We start from the raw sequence: 20,808 nt of genomic DNA, 5'->3' as shown, positions 1-20,808 counted from the left end.
GTGATCCGCCCGCCTCGGCCTCCCAAATTGCTGGGATTACAAGCGTGAGCCACCGCGCCCGGCCAAGAAATAATTTTCTTAAGATCACATTGATTCCAGGGAGAAAAAAGGAAACAGCCCAACTTCCTGGGTACCCACTCAGAAACAGATGACTTATACAAATTAACATTCTCAGCTTATGCGTTAAGGCGCAGATCATGGAATGAGCAACATAAGCAGTCCTTTAGTCCTCTATTCAAAAAATACTTGTAAGTTTCAGGTCTTTATAATTCACAGACTTGACACTAACACAATCCTACCTTGGTGTTATTTTTATGGTTTATCATGAATGCATCAAGGTGGTAGGACTAGGTTAACCAGAAATCAGTATCAGAAATCATATAGATGTTTCTTAGTCAATGACAACAGGAAGCAATCATCTTAACAAGTGACTCTTACCAAGTCCATCTAGACAGAAAATCTACAGAGATACTCAATTAGCCCTTCCTATAAGCTTCCTTGCTAAAGCTGCTGAAGGTTCAGAAGCAAGCCAACATTCCACCAGCCAAGCTGGAAAGGCCAGGAAAAGGCAATAAAGGCAGTAAATACCTGCACTGATCCCCCATGGCGGTCTGCAGCCAAGTGAGACGTCAGGTATGAGGTATTGGTCTGCCGGCTGGGCTGAATTTCCCACTCTCCTCGGCGCTCTGATGATGCATTCTGCTTAGGCATTAGACAGCATGAGAGCAAGATATGGAAGGAAAGGTGAAGCAACAGCAAGCAGTAACAAAATCAAGTACATTCATGTCCCTGTAGGTTTTTCTTTTGGTTTTGGATTTTAAACTAACTAGAAAACACTGAGGAAAAGTAAGCTTGTCTACATTCATTTTAGCCTTAATGAGTCAATACATGAATCTATAGCATACCCTCCTTACCCAGAACCAGAAAACCAATAACAACCAAAAGAGGAGGGAGGGGGGAAAAACACACAGTCAAAGCTGGGATCATCTTTTAGTTTCCATAGAGGTAAAATTTCAGTAGCCACTAAGCAGATTAAACTCAGAATGTTAAGATTGTTGGGGGTGGTGGCATACGCCTATAATCTCAGCACTTTGGGAGGCCGAGGTGGGCAGATCACGAGGTCTGGAGTTCGAGACCAGCCTGACCAACATGGTGAAACCCTGTCTCTACTAAAATTATAAAAATGAGCTGGGCATGGTGGCACACACCTGTGATCCCAGCTACTCAGGAGGCTGAAGCAGGAGAATTGCTTAAACCCGGGAGGTGGAGGTTGCAGTGAGCCAAGATTGCGCCACTGCACTCCAGCCTGCTCGACAGAGCAAGACTCCATCTCGAAAAAAATAATAATAACAAAAAAAAATAGCTACATTGTTTGCCTGGTTCTTCTAGCTAACAGCTTCTAGACTGGAATTAGAAAAAGTTTGCTTATTAATATGATACTATGAGCGGCCGGGTGCGGTGGCTCAAGCCTGTAATCTCAGCACTTTGGGAGGCCAAGGCAGGTGGATCACGAGGTCAGGAGATCGAGACCACGGTGAAACCCCGTCTCTACTAAAAATACAAAAAATTAGCCAGGCGCGGTGGCGGGCGCCTGTAGTCCCAGCTACTCAGGAGGCTGAGGCAGGAGAATGGCGTGAACCCGGGAGGCGGAGTTTGCAGTGAGCCGAGATTGCGCCACTGCACTCCAGCCTGGGCAACAGAGTGAGACTCCGTCTCAAAAAAAAAAAAAAAAAAATGATACTATGAATTATTTTCTTCTGGAAAGCAAAAGGAGGGTCGACCTTCAACTAAAAACTTCTTTGGATTCTGCTTTCACTTTAGTATCATTCAGGCTCTCCTCCTTCTTTACCTGCTTTTAAGATCTGCTACTATTCTGATCTTGCTCATATGTGACTTTTGTTCAGAAGAATCTGTTTAGGTGCCTCTTCCCCTGTGTCAGATGGCTGAGTTGTTAACATCATAATGCTCAGCTGTAACAGTCCTAAGGCTCTACAAAAATGAAAAATGAGTAGGTGGAGAGGCAGCAATGAGAGATTAGTAAATCAAATTTTAATTGCTGCTGATATAAACAGCTGCAGGGGTTAGGATGTGATATTGCTGCTCTGCAAGAAAACCAGAAAGGACTATAAATCTTACAAATGTTCACAGCTATAAAAGTTGTATTCTATAAAAAAGGAAGGGCAAGGAAGTAATGGTTTGAGGGTCTATATTCACTCCCCATATTTCAGTATCTCATTGACAAGAGTTGCTTAAAGCTCACCCGTAAGTCACCAAAAAGGCATTTCTCGTAACAATCAGAGCTTTGTACACCAGCTACAATTTACTTTTTGTTTTTTGAGATGGAGTCTCGCTCTGTCGCCCAGGCTGGACTGCAGTGGCGCAGTCTCGGCTCACTGCAAGCTCCGCCTCCCAAGTTCACGCCACTCTTCTGCCTCAGCCTCCTGAGTAGTTGGGACTACAGGCGCACAGCACCATGCCCGGCTAATTTTTTTGTATTTTCAGTAGAGACAGGGTTTCACCGTGTTAGCCAGGATAGTCTCGATCTCCTGATCTCGTGGTCTGCCTGCCTCAGCCTCCCAAAGTGCTGGGATTACAGGCGTGAGCCACCACGCCCGGCCAATTTACTCCTTTTTATTAATGGCATATGAAGTCATATGGACAAGAGTACTATAAAGGATCCTGTTCATATTTTCTCTGCTCTTCCTCAGAAAATAAACATATTCTATGAGAAGGCAGCTATATGAACTTGCTCTACTACCTTATAAATGAGGAGTCTGATTTTATGCTGCTAGTTATGTTAGAGAGAATCAAAGCTACCCAAAATATTCCCCTACTACAATTATTTCTGCCAAAAGAGGTTCAAATGTTTCATTTTCTAAAATAAGACTGGTGTACAACATAATCATAAACTTATTTTTACTTTTATTTTTTTCGTTGAGATGGAGTTTCACTCTTGTTGCCCAGGCTGAAGTGCAATGGCGCGATCTCGGCTCACCACAACCTCCGCCTCCCAGGTTCAAGCGATTCTCCTGCCTCAGCCTCCCAAGTAGCTGGGATTACAGGCATGTGCCACCATGCCTGGCTAATTTTGTGTTTTTAGTAGAGACGGGGTTTCTCCAGGTTGGTCAGGCTGGTCTCGAACTCCCAACCTCAGGTGATCCACCTGCCTCGGCCTCCCAAAGTGCTGGAATTACAGGTGTGAGCCACCGTGCCGGCCATATTTTATAAACTTACTGACATTGTCTATATCCTCAGAGCACTTAGTCTCATTTATTCCGACTGCTGGAGATCTGAGAATAAACCTATTCTTGTAATATTAGAAGTAATATCTATAACTAAACCTATCAGTGATAGGCTTTTTCAGTTCTCTAGAACTTTTTATTTTTTGTAATATTTAAATATAATATTTAAGCTCTTAAACTATTATATAGTACTGTCAGGTTTCTAAAAACTTAAGTGCTTAAAAAAATCCAGACAATGATAAGCCATTTAGTGTTGAGTTCTATAATACATACTAAATACAATTACATCTCATGAATGCTCTGTTTTTGCATTTGTTTTTTTGTTTTGTTTTGTTTGTTTTTTTGAGATGGAGTCTTGCTCTGTCACCCAGGCTGGAGTGCAGTGGCACGATCTCGGCACACTGCAAGCTCTGCCTCCCAGGTTCACACCATTCTCCTGCCTCAGCCTCCCAAGTAGCTGGGACTACAGGCGCGCGCCACCAGATTGCTAATTTTTTAATATTTTTAGTAGAGACGGGGTTTCACCGTGTTAGCCAGGATGGTCTCAATTTCCTGACCTCGTGATCCGCCCACCTTGGCCTCCCAAAGTGCTAAGATTACAGGTGTGAGCCACTGCACCCAGCCTGCATTTGTTTTTGAGGCAGATAAAATAGAAAATGACTGGAAATGCATGTTCATGTATACTCACGGGCTTTTAAAGTTAAGAAAACCCCGGACAGCTGATCAACAATTATTTCCATTTTTACTGACCACATATAAGAACTCTAGTTTTTTGTTTTGTTTTTTTTTTGAGACGGAGTCTCGCTCTGTCGCCCAGGCTGGAGTGCAGTGGCGCAATCTCGGCTCACTGCAAGCTCCGCCTCCTGGGTTCACGCCATTCTCCTGCCTCAGCCTCTCCGAGTTGCTGGGACTACAGGCGCCCGCCACCACGCCCGGCTAATTTTTTTTTGTATTTTTAGTAGAGACAGGGTTTCACCGTGGTCTCGATCTCCTGACCTCGTGATCCGCCCGCCTCGGCCTCCCAAAGTACTGGGATTACAAGCGTGAGCCACCGCGCCCGGCCAGAACTCTGGTTTTATGCTATCGTCTGATTCACAGGGCTACATGGTTCTTTATATTCATTCTAGTTCAATAAATAATTTGTTGAAAGATTTAAGATTTTTGTTTAAATGAAAATACCAAGACATTTTTCAAAGGCCTAAAAATCACATTCCATCTCCATTCTCAAAGCAATATGCTATTTATCTTCTAAAGATAAATAGAAAACTAATGTTAACACTCTAGATTGCTTCATAAATGCTTCCACTATGATGAAGGAAAAACACACTATACCATAATACTGCCCACCAATGCCTTCTGTATCTGTTGAAAGCATCAAAACTAAGCACAGACGTGAACCTAGGGGTTGCTGGTTTATTACTTTGGAAACAAGTTTTCAGTAAGATGTTAAACTCTAGGGCTACTGTTTTCTGGAATTTAAGAACTTGGACTGGTATCTAGAGGATAACATAGTAGAAAGGGCCATTTGCAGTTTTAGAAAGCAACAGAATGCCTAGGAAATAGATGAAACGAAAGAAAGTTGACAACTACAGCAGTCTGCTAGTGTAACTCTCCAAGAAAGGTATTCTAGGCAATACTGTGTACACAGGAGTTATGATTAGGCCTCATCAGCACAGTAGCTAGTTAGATTAAGCAAACTAGTGGAAGAGATCAGCATGTAAATCCTTCATTCTTAAAGAGCACTCATGCATACACATCTAATTAAATGTCACTCAAGAGGTGCATGAGTAGAAAAGTCATTCAGCAAAGTCAATTTCTCTGCATTACAGAGGTCCACATGGAGTGTGTAAGTCCCCCAAAGCAGAAGCAGGAATCTCAAGTAGTGGTAACTCCTTGGGGGAACGCTTTAAAATTTTCAGTCGTGATTGCATCACCTTCGTGGAAATGATTGGTTTACCATGTAGTAGGTAAATCTTGAAACAAGAAAGTAGCAATCCAGCATAGCATAAATGAAAGGTAAAGGTAACAAAAATACTTGAGAAAACATAGAAGACTGTTGAAAAAGTGAAAACCCCCACCTATGCCCTATGGCAGGGGAAACAAATCTCTCCCAGCATTCATTTGGCAAAGATTAATGTAAGAGTGACACTAACAAAGTGCCGTAATCCCAGCACTTTGGGAGGCTGAGGGGGGCGGATCACCTAAGGCCAAGAATTTGAGACCAGCCTCGCCAACGTGGTGAGACCCTGTCTCTACTAAAAATGCAAAAATTAGCCGGGAGTGGTGGCACATGCCTATAGTCCCAGCTACTTGGGAGGCTGAGAACCCAGGAGGCAGAGGTTGCAGTGAGCTGAGATTGTGCCACCACACTCCACCCTGAGTGACAGAGTGAGATCTGCCTAAAAAAAAAAAAAATCACCAAATCCTATTCTTCATAAAAAACTCATTTAAAAAAATTATTTTTGATTACATATACAAACAACTTTATCTACTTCATGTTATGGCTCAAAAAATACCTTAAAAGCTGCCATTTATAAAGAAACATTTTGGCCTCTCATGTAAGTCTTCTCAGCCTCATTAACTGTCTTCAACTATAAATTAACAAGAATACAGACTGAATAGTACCAAAAGGTTAGCAAAGAGAACATACTGGATTACATTCTGGTTTTATCACACTTTCAATATTAAAATTTCTCTTTTTTTTCTTTTATGATATGGTGGGGGTAAGATGGAAGAAGAATGGAACAGAAGCCAGGTGTGGTGGCTCACGCCTGTAATCCCAGCACTTTAGGAGGCCGAGGTGGGTGGATCACAAGGTCAGGAGATTGAGACCATCCTGGCCAACACGGTGAAACCCCGTTTCTACTAAAAATACAAAAGAAATTAGCCGGGCATGGTGGTGCACACCTGTAGTCCCAGCTACTCGGGAGGCTGAGGCAGGAGAATTGCTTGAACCTGGGAGGCAGAGGTTGCAGTGAGCTGAGATGGCGCCACTGCACTCCAGCCTGGGCAACAGAGTGAGACTCCGTCTCAAAAAAAAAAAAAAAAGTATATACTTGAACAAAACTAAAAACTTCCTTCTATTAAGCTCATGAAACAGAACCAGTTTTCCCATGCCAGACAGGGGTTATGCCATGTAATCTGTCATTTGTGCAGAGATATCCTGCATTCTATAAACTTTATCAAACATGAGGGAAGTTTAAAAATCACTGACAACAACCTGAAAAGGGGATTATTCTCAGGCTCAATACTATCCAGAGACGAGAGTATCAATTCTGTGATGCTTTTAAAAAAATCACGGAAACTACCCTAGAAGTTTGCAATTCTCTATTTGAACTCTGCCCTATCCTTACAATGGTGTAAGATACCTCCCTAGGAAATGTTGGTTTATCTAGGTAGGATTACTTCAGAATCACCAAGTTTCCTCCTACAAGGAGCTGGGTTAGAACACAGGGTGTCTGTTGAAATACAAAACACTTAAGAATGCATACAGAAAGAAAAAACTTTTAATATGGAATACAGAATTAAGAGAAGAGGTGAGCCGCAGTGACTAGGTGATAGAACAGAAGACGCTAAGGAATCTATTTTCAGTTTTGCACTTGCTTGCTTCAAAGCTCCTCTCAGAGTCAAGGTCCCAGAAATGAGGAGGGGCAGACCTCTCCTGCGCTGAACTCTATGTGGAGCTGTGGCCATCCTGTGGCCAGAAGGAGTGTGCAATCTCTGTCTGTGCTCCTACTAGATGGCAGGCAGCATGTTTGGAAACTGCACACAGGTCAGAAGGAGGCAGATTATCTCTGCGCAAACTCAGCCCCTTCAACTAGCAAACCCTGAGCCTCGGTCAGAACTAAACAGTACTCTGTAAAAAGACAGAAACAGATAACTATATCAGCTTTTTTTTTTTTTTTTAAGGTATTCATTTTATGAAGATCTCTGACTACCTTGGCTATTTAGCAATCTGACCTAATGTTTCCTTTAGAAAAATTATGCTCATAACAAGCTTTATTCAGTAAGCATGACAGCACTAAGCCACAATATATTTTTCTTTTTCTCTTCTTTTCTTTTTTTCTTTTTTGAGACAGAGTTTCACTCTTGTTGCCCAGGCTGGAGTGCAATGGTGCGATCTCAACTCACTGCAACCTCCAACTCCTGGGTCAAGCGATTCTCCTACCTCAGCCTCCCAAGTAGCTGGGATTACAGGCATGAGCCACCACGCCCAGCTAATTTTGTGTTTTTAGTAGAGACAGGGTTTCACCATGTTGGTCATGCTGGTTTTGAACTCCTGGCCTCAGGTGATCCACCGCCTCAGCTGCACAAAGTGCAGGCGTGAGCCACCGACCCCAGCCAGCCACAGTATATTTTTCTAAGGCTATATGTCCTTTAAATGTATTCCCTTACAGTCTAGATACAAACAAATCCAAAACACTCTTTTACTGGAGGCGTATCTTCTTCAGACCTCACATGATTTGACTCTTTTAAATTCTGTGTTCATTGTTCTGTGTATTATAAGGTATTGAGTTAGTTTAAACATGGTTCTTTTGGAAGGATGAGAGATTACCTTTACTGATCTTTGATTCATATTTTCCTAGTCAAATTGGAGAATTTGCAAGGGAACAGTCCACCTAGTACAAAATTACAAAGAATAAATTCTTTCCCTTAAACATATGCTACGCATCTCTTTTCACGTGGCGAATGAAAACAAAACAAAACAAAACATCTATGCTACACATACAAAAACACAAAAAAGAGTAAGTGACATTTTGGGGTAGGATACCATGTCTGTTACCATTTAAAAGCTTTTAATAGTGAATATGACTCTCTCCAATGTCAAAATGGGATCTGTTCTCTCTAACCTGCTAGGCTAAGTAGCCCTTCTTTTTCACATGCCCACAACAAAACCCACCATAATAAAAGAGGTCAGCCAGAGAAAAAGGAGACACTATCATAACTCTTGAACCATTATGATGTAATGTTTATGTAGCATTTACATAAGAAGTGTCACAAGCCTGGATTTAAAGTACTGAAAGGGCAGGAAGAGTGCTGCTGCATGCACATAGTAGTCAACGCAACAGTCTACATTTAGTGTGTTGAACAAACACACTGAATAAAACCTATGACAGTACAATATGTTGTATTCTCATATGTTGTACTCAGATCTGTGGATACCGGCAGGACTTACTTCCTGATTGAATTTGATCAGATAATGCAAAGGAAGTTTTGCCAGGTAGAAGCAGGCAGAACTATTAAGGTTTTCATCCCCTTTCTGCTGGATGGTAATACGGAGTTCTTTAGAGACGAATCAGACCCATGGCAAGATTTACAACTTTTGGTACTGGGAAAGGACAAACACGAAGTATAAAATGATGGAAAGACTAACTCAACTGGGATCTTTCTGAATGGATCTAGCTTTTAGGAACATTTAGTCTATCCAAATTCATAGTTTAATTATAGTTCTCTAGTTAAGTAAAATTTATGTTCAAAAAAATTGTGCTTGGCCAGGCATGGTAGCTCACACTTGTAATCCCAGTTACTTGGGAGGCTGAGGCAGAAGGATCACTTGAGCCCAGGAGTTTGAGACCAGTGAGGCCCTGTCTCTACAAAAAATAAATAAACATTAGTCAGGTGTGGTGGCTCACGCCCATAGTCCCAGCTGTTTGGGAGGCTGGGGTGGGAGGACTGCTTGAACCCAGGAGGTCAAGGTTGCTGTGAGCTATGATCACGCCACCGCACTCTATCCTGAGAGATGGAGCGAGATCCCATCTCTATTAAAAAAAAAAAAAAGTGCTTAAGTATCTGGAATTAAGATAGTTTTAAAAGGTAGATCCAATATATGTGAGTTTAAACGTAGTCCTTTAGGAACCATATTTGGGATCTACTATTGTATATAGATAAACCAAACAGTACTCAATTCAATATACCTAAAATCTAAACAAGCAAAGCAAAATTTTCCCAGAATACAAGGAAAATAGGATTCTTGTTGTGATGGAAAAGAACTACAAAGATCACCTGAACTTTTTTTTTTTTGAGACGGGTTTCACTTTTGTTGCTCAGGCTGGAGTGCAATGGCACGATCTCGGCTCACTGCAAACTCTGCCTCCCGGGTTCAAGTGATTCTCCTGCCTCAGCCTCCCAAGTAGCTGGGATTACAGGCAGGCACCACCATGCCTGGCTAATTTTGTATTTTTTAGTAGAGATGGGGTTTCTCCATGTTGGTCAGGCTGGTCTCGAACTCTCGACCTCAGGTGATCCGCCTGCCTCGGCCTCCCAAAGTGTTGAGATTACAGGCGGGAGCCACCGCACCCAACAATCACCTGAACTTTCTTTGCCGCAAAAGACTGCTGTGTGTGTGTGTTTTTTTTAAACACCCCTCCCCTTGAGCAGAGAATCCAGCCCTACTCTAGCTGCCAAACAGAGGCAAATGGATCTTTGTGGAAACAAAAACAAGTAGGAAGAAAAGCTTAAAATTTATTTTTCAATAAAGGTTAAATAAAAATCTATGCTATAAACAAATATCTGTTTACATTTGCACCCTTCATTTGACAGATTCATTCATTCACTCATTCATTCAAACAAGTATGCATCAAGTGCCCACTATTCTAAACATTGGTTTGGGTGTTAGGGTTAAAGCAGTGAACAAAACAACAAAAATCTCTGCTCTTACAAGGCTCCAATTTGAGAATGCTGACACCCTAAATAGGTTAAATGTCCTATGGCCAAAGTTTTGGGATAAGATAAAACCAAGGTCTGAGCTCTTCTTTCTCCTTCTACTGTAACTATGAGACTCAGATTTCCCAGAATAAGGAGACTCTTTAGGCATTATCATCAATGTCATCTCTATGCCTTGACTCCCAAATATCTCTCTAGTTGTCTCTAGAGAACCATCCTCTCTGCCTGCTACACCTCTTCAGGTGGCATATATTGCTAGTATTTCAAACTCAAGATGCCCAAATTCAAATTCCAAACAAGTTCCTCCCCCAACTTTGCCATCTCTAGTAATAGTACCACGTGCCTCCTAATTATCCAGGCTCAAGATCTCTGCAACAGCTTTGACTCTTCCTTCTCCCTTAATCCTGACATTCATGTGGGCTGCCAATTCTGGTAGATTATATCACTGTAGCATTGTTCAATTCTGTTTCATTTGCCCTACTATAACCCATCTAGGCTCCCTCTACATCTCAAGGGAATTCACTGCCTGCTTATTGATTTCCATGTTTGCTGCTAGGCTAGTACCACATTCTGTGCCAAAAGATTTCAAAAGCAGAGTTTTAATCATATCACTCATTTGCTTAAAAATCTTTAGTCCCTATTCCTACTTAAAATAAGCACCAACTCGCCAGCCCAGCATTCCAGGAGCTTCACCAAATGGTTTCAACCTGCTTTCCTAGCCTTGTCTCCTAGGACTCGTTTACTCACATCATATATTTTAGAAAACTGAACTAGATACAACATTTGTTGTTGATCATATATTTTTCTGCTTGGAATGCCTCTTCCATCTCATTTAATTCTGCTAAGAGCATGTCAAATGCAGCTTCTCTCATCAAATTATTTGTCTTGCTCAGACTAGATGAAATTTCTTCTTCCAAACCCAGATGACAATTTCCAACTTGGGATGCTTATCTGTTCTGCCTTGTGTTATAGTTATCTGTCCATTTGGCTTATCTACTTGTCAGCTCTTTGAGGACAAGGACTCCCTACTTACCTTGGTATCCACAGGATATACTTTTTTTTTTTTTTTTTTTGGAAACGAAGTCTCTGCTGGCCCGGCTGGAGTGCAGTGGCACAGTCTTATGTGCACTGGCTCACTGCACAACCTCCACCTCCCAGGTTCAAACAATTCTCCTGCCTCAGCCTCCCAAGTAACTGAGATTACAGGTGCCCACCACCACACCCAGCTAATTTTTGTATTTTTAGTAGAAACAGGGTTTCACCATGTTGGCCAGGCTGGTCTCGAACTCCTGACCTCAAGTTATCCACCCGCCTCATACTTCCAAAGTGCTGGGATTACAGGTGTGAGCCACCGTGCCTGGCCCACAGGATACAGTTTCACATAGCAGGTCCTCAGCTCAGATTTACTGAGTCAAAGTTGCTGATGAAAGGTTAGCTGTTCCTAAAGTCAATGCCTGTCAATCTCGCTCAAGGAGAAACTGTATTTTTCTTTTGCTAATTTCAAAACTTGAAAGGAATTAGTCTAGAAAACCATCTTGTTTTCAATTCTTAGAGTAATAAAAGAGAGATTTGGCTGCAAATTTTCTTAAAAAGAAAAAAAGAAAGCCTAAGAAAACAACCCTAAAGATGGAAGAAATGTAATATTAACACAGACCAAGATGGTGTAAAGGTTGAACAGACACTAGAAATCCATTACCCACGGCGCATAGCGCAGAAAGAATTTTACCCAGCAAGGATTCAGAATCCTGGTGGGAAGGCGGTATAACATTTACATGAACGTGGAAGAATTCCAATCTCTTAGCAGCCATAGGATACTAAAAACTCTAAAATTAAAAAAATAGGGCCAGGCATGGTGGCTCCCAGCATTTTGGGAGGCAGAGGAGGGCAGATTGCTTGAACCCAGGAATTGGAGAACAGCCTGGGAAACACAGTGAAACTGTCTCTACAGAAAATATGAAAAAAAAAAAAAAAAATTAGCTGGGCGTGGTGGCGTGTGTCTATAGTCCCAGCTACTCAGGAAACTAAGGTGGAAGGATCACTTTAGCCCAGGAAGTTGAGGCTGCAGTGAGCTGTGATTGTGCCACTGTACTCCAGCCTGGGCAACAGAGTGAAATCCTTTCTCAAAAAAAAAAAAAAAAAAAAAAGAGAAAAAAATATATATCAAAGAGAGAAATTCAAGATTCGACTTTTCAAAAATAAGCATAGTAGTTAAATACAGATGAGATTTTCCTAAATAATTATTAACTGTGGTCAGAGACTTTTCATTTAAAAGTACATTGAAATTCACTACTCAGTTTTTACCCTGACAACCGAAGTTTTCAACCATCTCTTTTCCTCATACTTTAAAAATCCATGCAAAACCACAGCATTGGTTATAAATTCACTGAAGCAGGAAAGTAAAGGAAACACATATTTTAAGATATTCTAGGATGGTTGTGGTGGCTCATGCCTGTAACCCCAGCACTTTGGGAGGCCGAGGCGGGCGGATTGCCTGAGCTCAGGAGTTCGCAACCAGCCTGGGAGACATGGTGAAACCCTGTCTCTACTAAAATACAAAACATTAGGTGGGTGTGGTGGCGTGCGCCTGTAGTCCCAGCTACTCGGGAGGCTGAGGCAGGAGAATTGCTTGAACCTGGGAGGTGGAGGTTGCAGTGAGGTGAGATCGCACCACTGCATGCCACCCTGGGCGACAGAGCGAGACTCCATCTCAAAATAAATAAATAAACAAAAATTTTTTTAAAATTCTATCACATTCTAAGAGAATGGAGGTGAAAAAGAGTTTTAAAAAATAAAAAATATTCTAAAAAATAGGCACAAGGGGCCGGGCATGGTGGTTCATGCCTGTAATTGCAGCACTTTGTGAGGCTGAAGCAGGTGGATCACCTGAGGTCAGGAGTTTCAGACTAGCCTGGCCAACATGGTGAAACCCCATCTCCACTAAAAATACAAAAATTAGCCGGGTGTGGTGGCAGGCACCTGTAATCCCAGCTTCTCGGGAAGCTGAGGCAGAAGAATCGCTTGAACTCAGAAGATGGAGGTTGCAGTGAGCCAAGATCATGCTCCAGCCTTGGTGATAAGAGCGAAACTCTGTCTCAAAAAAAAAAAAGAGACACAAGGATATATGTTGACTGTGATATGACACTACTTATCTATTTTTTCTTTACATACATTTTCTACTTAAATGCATTTTTGTTTTTTGAGATAGAGTTTCTCTCTTGTTGCCCAGGCTGGAGTGCAATGGTACCCAGGCTGGAGTGTAATGGCACCATCTCGGCTCACTGCAACCTCCACCTTCAAGTGACTCTCCTGCCTCAGCCTCCTGAGTAGCTGGGATTTGAGGCATATGCCACCACGCCCTGCTAATTTTTATATTTTTAGTAGAGACAGGGTTTCACCATGTTGGCCAGGCTGGTCTCGAACTCCTGACCTCAGGTGATTGACCCGCCTCAGCCTCCCAAAGTGCTGGGATTACAGGCGTGAGCCACTGTGCCTGGCTGCATTATAGAGTAATAAAACTTCATTTAAAATATTTTAGAAGATATTACTACACTTCCAACCCTATTTCTGTTAATAATTTTGATCTCCTTCCATTGATTCTGCTTATTTCCCCATCCTGTCCAGCTCACTTTACTATAACCCAGTTTATTCAATAAAGGATGTGAAGCAGATTTATAACCATGCCTTTATAGGTGGATGGGCAGATCATTTCTATATCTTTGCTACCAATGACAATGCAACAGTTTTATGCACATAACCTATACTTTGGGTGGTTTTATTGATTGATTTCAAGAAGTAAGGTATTTCATCAGAGAAGAAAATAACTTGATCAAATTGCTTTCTAGCCAGGTGCAGTGGCTCACACCTGTAATCCCAGTACTTTGGGAGGCCGAGGCAGGTGGATGACCTGAAGTCAGGAGTTCGAGACCAGCCTGGCCAACATGGCGAAACCCCATCTCTAATAAAAACACAAAAATTAGCCAGGTATGGTGGTATGCACCTGTAATCCCAGCTACTCAGGAGGCTGAGACAGGAGAATTGCTTGAATCTGGGAGACAGAGGTTGAGGTAATCTGAGATTGCGCCACACAGAGCAAGACAGAAAAAAAGAAAAAGAAAAAGAAAAAGAAAAAAGAAATTGCTTTCTAGAGAATTTGTACAATTTGTAAAATCAACAGCAATATGTCAGTTTAACTGTGCCCTCACCTGCACTAGCTATTAGCTTTTAAAAAGGGAGGGATGGGAGAGAACTGCAGAAGTCAACAGTCTTTTGTTGTCAAACCACAAGTCAGTCAAAGTATAAGTCTTAAACAACAACTTTAATTAAAGGATGTGACTATGGACCCAATTAGTGCCCAATTTGCTAAACCCTTTCTTTTTTGCTTGCCTATTTTCTCATTTATATGTACTCTCTAGTAAATGGCTTTCCTTCTTTTACATACTTTTTTCTTACCCACCAAACCACATATTTTGCCAAGAGTATATACTTACTGGTGAGAAAATATATTTGTGGTGTACTCCATTGGACGTGTGTGTGTGTGTGTTTTTATATACTATTCTTAACCTATATACTTGCACATGCGCATCTATGAAATGTTTTTGTATTTTCTTGTAAAAATGTTAATACAAAAAAGTGAGATCATAAGGAAATAAGCTAATTTGATGTGTGATAATTATTTTAAAAATATGTAATCTGTTTATTATGCTTGCTTATTTACCTACTGTGGTCTCTGTTTTTCTCTTAGCAATATATTTAATATAAAGATAAAAATCCTATGTCATATTTACTTCCCAAATACATAAGCCCTTTTTAAAAATGTCAAATTTGTTGATTTTTTGGTGTGTGTTTGCTTTATCTGTCTTTAGGCTGAGCGATGTCCCTCATTTACACCACTAGTTTTCCAAACAATGAACACTGAAGGACAGATGACATGGCCTAAGCCGAGTCTTCACTGCAGGTCCATCTCAAATCTTGACCAGCTCTATAATTTGCCCGGGTAGAAGAACAAGGGGTGGTGTGGAGGTTCCATTTCATGCCCAAGTCAGTTGGAAGTCCAAATTACCTACCCTTCTTAACCAGCAAGGAAAAACCAGAACTGGCAAGAGCACTAGGCAGATGAGACCCAAAGTGGGCTACCTGTCTGTCCAACAGGTCTTTTTTTTTTTTTAAACTGCTCCTTGGTGAGTAGGGCTACTCCACAGGCACTGTGCCCAGAGTAGCCTCCAACAGGTCTTTCGGTCCTACGGTAGATGCCTCTGATCCTAACTTATAGCTAGTTCCCCCTACAGCCAACAGACTCTGACAGGCCCACACTCTTTTTTTTTTTTTCTCAGACAGGGTCTCACTCTGTTACCCAGGCTGGAGTGCAAAGGCGCAAGCAATCTTGGCTCACTACTGCCTCGACTTCCCGGGCTCAGGTAATTCTCCCACCTCAGCCTCCAAAGTAGCTGGGACTATAGGCACGTGCCACCATGCCCAACTAATTTTTTGTATTTTATGTAGAGACAGGGTTTCGCCATGTTGCCCAGGCTGGTCTTGAACTCCTGGCTCAAGTGATCTACCTGCCTTGGCCTACCAAAGCGCTGAGATTACAGGCATGAGCCACCGCACTTGGCCAGGCTGACTCTTTAGACTGGATGCTTCATATAAGGCACCTGGCCACATCTCAGTGCAACTATACATGTCCTGAGGGTTGCCTGAAAGTCATACCACACCTGTAAGAAATGGCAAGCATTTGATCTTTATTTTCAGTATATACACTAAAGCAGAGAAGCTGAAGAATTTGGGTTTTAATATTAGCCATGAAGAAGGGTAGTGTCTGAAAGAATGGAGGATCAACACATACCTGATTTCGAAGAGGCTGCTGTTGTGATGGCCGATCCCTGTGTGTGTGGCTTTCTCGAGTTATTGCGGATGCACCAGAATCTACGTGAACTGACCCTACTGGAGTAGGCTGGAAAAATGAAACAAAAAGTCAAATGGGGGAAACAGGTCCAACCTGATGCATATGCAAAGGACAGAATCATTCTAATTCTAATAGAGTAGTAGTAATTATTTTCAGCTACCAAGAGCACTTTCAAGCTGTCTTGTCTTCTCAGTTTGCTCATCTGCAAAAGGGAGGCAGCCTGGTCCTCAATAGTTCATTGGAGAGTAGCTTACCTTCGAAAATAAAAAACCAGGGCCGGGTGCAGTGGCTCACACCTGTAATCTCAGCACCTTGGGAGGCCGAGGTGAGTGGATCACCTGAGGTCAGGAGTTCGAGACCAGCCTGACCAACATGGAGAAATCTGATTTCTACTAAAAACACAAAATTAGTCAGGTGTGGCAGTGTGTGCCTGTGATCCCAGCTACTCGGGATGCTGAGGCAGGAGAATCGCTTGAACCTGGGAGGCGGAGGTTGCGGTGAGCCAAGTTCATGCCATTGCACTCCAGCCTGGACAACAAGAGTGAAACTCCATTAAAAAAAAAAAAAAATCCTCCAGTGATATCTCTTTGGCCCTGTGAACCCCTGACCAGAACAACAAATTCAAAAGCTTCCTATGATGCTGGGTTCCACCGCTACAAAGGTCAAGTACATTAACAGCGTATGTAGCATCAACTTCTGAATCATGGGGTCAGGTGTGGTGGCTCACGCCTATAATCTCAGCACTTTCAGAGGCCAAGGAGGGCAGATCACCTCAGGTCAGGAGTTTGAGATCAGCCTGGCCAACATGGCAAAACCCCGTCTCTGCTAAAAATATAAAAATTAGCCGGGCATGGTGGTGCGTGCCTACAATCCCAGCTACTTGGGAGGCTGAGGCAGGAGAATCGCTTGAACTCAGGAGTCAGAGGTTGCAGTGAGCTGAGATTGGCGCCACTGCACTCCAGCCTGGGGAAAAAAAAATGCAACAACAACTTCTGAATCATTCAAATGAAACTTCTCCTAAAAACCGGGCTTAAATTCTGTTATCTTAGGATGTACAAGTTATTATCTTCCTATATTACTAGGAAAAAATACATAACTCCTTCCTACTTCTGAACTAGTAAGAGTAATCTATGGCAACACCCAGACAAGGCTGGTAAATATACAGTCTACGATCAAAGGAATATTTTTACCAAAGATTCAGGCAGAAAGACTGGCAAGTAAAGGCATGAGGCAGTGTTGGTTGGAGAAAGGAGGTAATGAGGCAAAAAAAAAAAAAAAAAAAAAAGGATACTTACAATAGGTCTCCCAACCCAATCATAGGCATAGTCAAATGTGTAGCCTTTCTTTTCAAAGAGGTCTGTGAAGAGGGTCCGTAAATACTCATAATCAGGTTTTTCAAAGAAGTCCAATCGCCTGACATATCGAAGGTAGGTTGCCATCTCCTCTGTTAGGAAAGAGATGAAAGGCCCTGCTCATTAGCTGAATGCTTTCCATAGCGGTTGTGGGGAAGCATTGGGCCACAAAGGGGTTATTTATACAGACAATTTGACACTGATATTTTCTTTACTGACAAAATAAAAGCGATAAAACCTACTTTGGTCTGTATCACAAAAGGAAATGTTAATTACCTAAACAGCATCCTTATCTAGAGATACCCAGTCATGGACTCTACCTACTTTCAAAGCTCAGTCACACTGGAATGTCTTTTTAGCATCCCACCTGGAAAGTTCTCACAGAGAGCTTCAATGGGAGTATTCCTTTTGGTGTCACCAATTTTTTGATATCTCTCTTTTAATGTGTCAGCCTGTAGAGAGTAAAGAGAGAAAGTCACTTTAAAAGAGGTCCTAAGCATGGGAGATTCAATATGTTTTTGGAGACAATGGTTATTTCACTCAAATTCGCAGTATTTGTTGTTCTTGATTTTTTTTCTAACACTAACAAATAAGAAATGTAGTAGAAATTATATATTTAGATATATACAAACATCTGCTGTGTTCTGGAAAGTTTTACTTGTGAAAATATTTAGTTGTCTCAGATAAACACCATCAAATATAATGGATGAGTGGCTAGGATAAGAAAATAACAATATTATGTGGCAATATTTTCAAAATTGCGGAAGCTTAGTAATCTCCCATGGCCACCATAATTCAATATGTCAGCATTCTCTCTTAGATCAGCTCTAAAAGTACTGCTAATCCAGGTGGGGGAAACAGATAAGTAATTCTATTACACATATATTGAGACTTTGAACAGAAAAAAAAACAGTAACTGAAAAATGTCTTTCAACAATGTGCTTCCAGAGGGAAAAAAGTTGTCTATGGTACAGCCATGGCTAACAGGTTTGGTGTACGTCAGTAACTCAAAAGCAGCCCAAGTCTGGTATGCTCAGAGCTATAGCCAGAGGGCTTCTGAACCCTGGACCAACAGTGGGCTCCTAGGGAATTCTTGTCAGGCTTTACCTAGCTTGCTGCACTCAGACTTAAGCAATAGTGTTCTGAAGTAAGTAGGAGAAATTTTAGATCTACAACTACCACTAAAATGATTTATGGACAACGAGAGAGTTTCAAGCAATTAATAATACACTAATGCATTGTTTGGCTGTATGATGACCAAGTTTGACATGAAACTCTATTTGAAAGCTATAAAAATCAATGAGAAGATGTATATGACAGGAGAGGAATTTAAGAGTTAAGAAATAAAATCTAAAAGGGAATGGGTAGAAGTCTTACGTTTTAGGACAGTAGTCTAGAAAGCCTACAGCAAAATGAACCATCCTGCCTTTCTGGAAGAGGGGGTGTAGGAGTACCCCAAACTACTAAGTTTCTTTCCATATTAATAAGTTGAAATAAATTACAACCAAAAAATATGTCTTGGGCCAGGCGCGATGGCTCATGCCTGTAATCCTAGCACTTTGTGAGGCCTAGATGGGCGATCACTTGAGGTCAGGAGCTCAAGACCAGCCTGACCAACATGGTGAAACCCCGTCTCTACTAAAAATACAAAAAACTGGCTGGGTGCAGTGGCTCACACCTGTAATCCCAGCACTTTGGAAGGCCGAGGCAGGCGGATCACGAGGTCAGGAGTTTGAGACTAGCCTGGCCAATATGGTGAAACCCCGTCTCTAATAAAAATACAAAAATTAGCCGGGTGTGGTGGCATGTGCCTGTAGTTCCAGCTACTCAGGAGGCTGAGGCAGGAGAATTGCTTGAACCCAGGCGGCGGAGGTTGCAGTGAGCCGAGATTGCACCACTGCACTCCATCCTGGGCAACAAAGTGAGAGTCCGTCTGAAAACAAAAACCAAAAAATTAGCTGGGCGTGGTGGCGTGCACTTGTAATCCCAGCTACTCAGGAGGCTGAGGTAGGAGAACCGCTGGAACCTGGGAGGTAGAGGTTGCAGAGAGCCAAGATCGCACCACTGCACTCAGTCTGGGAAACAGAGCGAAACTCTGTCTCAAAAAGAAAAAAAAAAAAGTCTCACAAGATACTAATGGGACTTACAATGGGTTAGAAGCTCACAATTTCCTAGTCAAACAGCCAAAGGCACAGAGTAATGATAATGCTCATAATTATAATAGTAAACTGACATGTAACCACTGTACTGACACCTACCTAAGGAAGGCTATTTAAACTCTACACATTTTGCAATGAATAGAGATTGTCTGAATAGGCATTTATTCAATAATACACTTGAACAGCAATGTTAAACCTGGATTTTCATTTTAGTTCAGGTGATTTCTTAGCCTACATAGGATAAACAAATATTTTCTAAGTTTTCCTGAGTACACCCTGCTGGCCTTTCTGGTAAAATGTGTAGCAGCTGTTGTCAACAATTTGTTCCAGAAATTCCCTTACATACTGGGAACACTCCTCCTGCTACATAATGGTAGTGGAGGAGGAATACCAACACAGAGAGAAAAGCAGCACTGTCAAGGCTGGGAGGAAATGAGGGAAAAGATCACGGAAAATCCAAAAACAAGGAAAAATTAAGAAAGGGAAGACAAATGTGAACAAAACAGTTTCCAAAGTCCTGGAGGGCATTTATAATGTGGACTAATGTAACTAGTCCCTGTTTCTTGTCTCCATAGCCAATAATCCTTTTTGTGTGTTGTTTTAAAAAAATATTTATTTGTTTATCTTTAAATAGAGATGCGGTCTCACTATGTTGCTGATCTCAAACTCCTGGACTCAAGCAATCCTCCCACCTCAGCCTCCCAAAGTGCTGGGATTACAGGCATGAGCCACCGCATCTGGCCAGCCCCCTATGCATTTCTTAAAAACATGAAGCCAGAGGCCCCTTCATTAACAACTGAGCATTGAAACAAAGCCCTCCACTGAACACTTTCAAGGATACCTTGAGTCCTTGCCAGGGGAGGCTGCCTCGAAGGAAATACATGAACATATGGCCTAGGGCTTCCAAATCATCTCTCCGGCTTTGCTCTAAAAGAGAAGACAGATCACACATTATGTTTGCAGTTATTAAAGCAGAAAGAGTTTCAAAACCAAGTAATCCCTTCAGAAACCCTTCGGCTCTGGAAAGGCTCTGTTTACTGATTACTTGTATATTTAAACCAAGGATAGTATTTTAGATCAAAACCCTAAACCAATGTGTACTTCCTTTGCCTAGATCTGTTGATGGTAAGTAAATATCAAGAGAAAAGAACACATTCTGAATTAAAACCAAGCCCAAATCACTAAACAGTGAATTACTACCCCTCACTCAATGCTGTCACCTTCCTGAAAGTGATAAAATTTTAATGAAATGCTATTTCCAGTATATGGGCTACAATTATCCTTTAGTTACCACCAGGGAGTGAGCAGCAGATTAAGCAACCCAAACTGTTAAAACAGTCCATTCTGGCTAGGCCTGCAAAGATACAAGCTGCAAAATGCCTAGCAAACATGCTAAGTGCTTTTTATTCATCATAAAAATTAACACTTAAGTTTTGTATCAATGAACATCAGTACATACTCTCTTGGCTCCTATTCAATTTGTACCATGT

The 20,808-nt window shown here is 41.8% G+C and overlaps 1 protein-coding gene across 19 annotated transcripts in view; it reads right to left on the bottom strand.

Moving 5' to 3' along the window:
* The window catches only part of CSNK1G1 (casein kinase 1 gamma 1), a 235,182-nt gene that overhangs the window by 22,988 nt on the left and 191,386 nt on the right, over positions 1–20,808 (bottom strand). For 12 of the 19 annotated variants that reach the window (XM_058427276.1, XM_058427280.1, XM_058427281.1 and 9 more), the window contains 5 exons: positions 20,160–20,245; positions 17,527–17,611; positions 17,103–17,251; positions 15,748–15,855; positions 589–699 (listed from right to left, as the gene is read on the bottom strand). In XM_058427276.1, coding sequence (XP_058283259.1) covers positions 589–699; positions 15,748–15,855; positions 17,103–17,251; positions 17,527–17,611; positions 20,160–20,245 — 539 coding nt within the window. Of the gene's footprint in view, positions 1–588; positions 700–1,849; positions 1,990–15,747; positions 15,856–17,102; positions 17,252–17,526; positions 17,612–20,159; positions 20,246–20,808 lie in introns of those variants that run through there. The other 7 variants (XM_058427287.1, XM_058427288.1, XM_058427286.1 and 4 more) reach the window with 2 other exon arrangements.

The sequence above is a fragment of the Hylobates moloch genome, unplaced genomic scaffold (genome assembly GCF_009828535.3).
Source record: "Hylobates moloch isolate HMO894 unplaced genomic scaffold, HMol_V3 SCAFFOLD_14, whole genome shotgun sequence".
Classification (NCBI taxonomy): domain Eukaryota; kingdom Metazoa; phylum Chordata; class Mammalia; order Primates; family Hylobatidae; genus Hylobates; species Hylobates moloch.
This window is presented reverse-complemented; position numbering and strand designations above follow the sequence as displayed.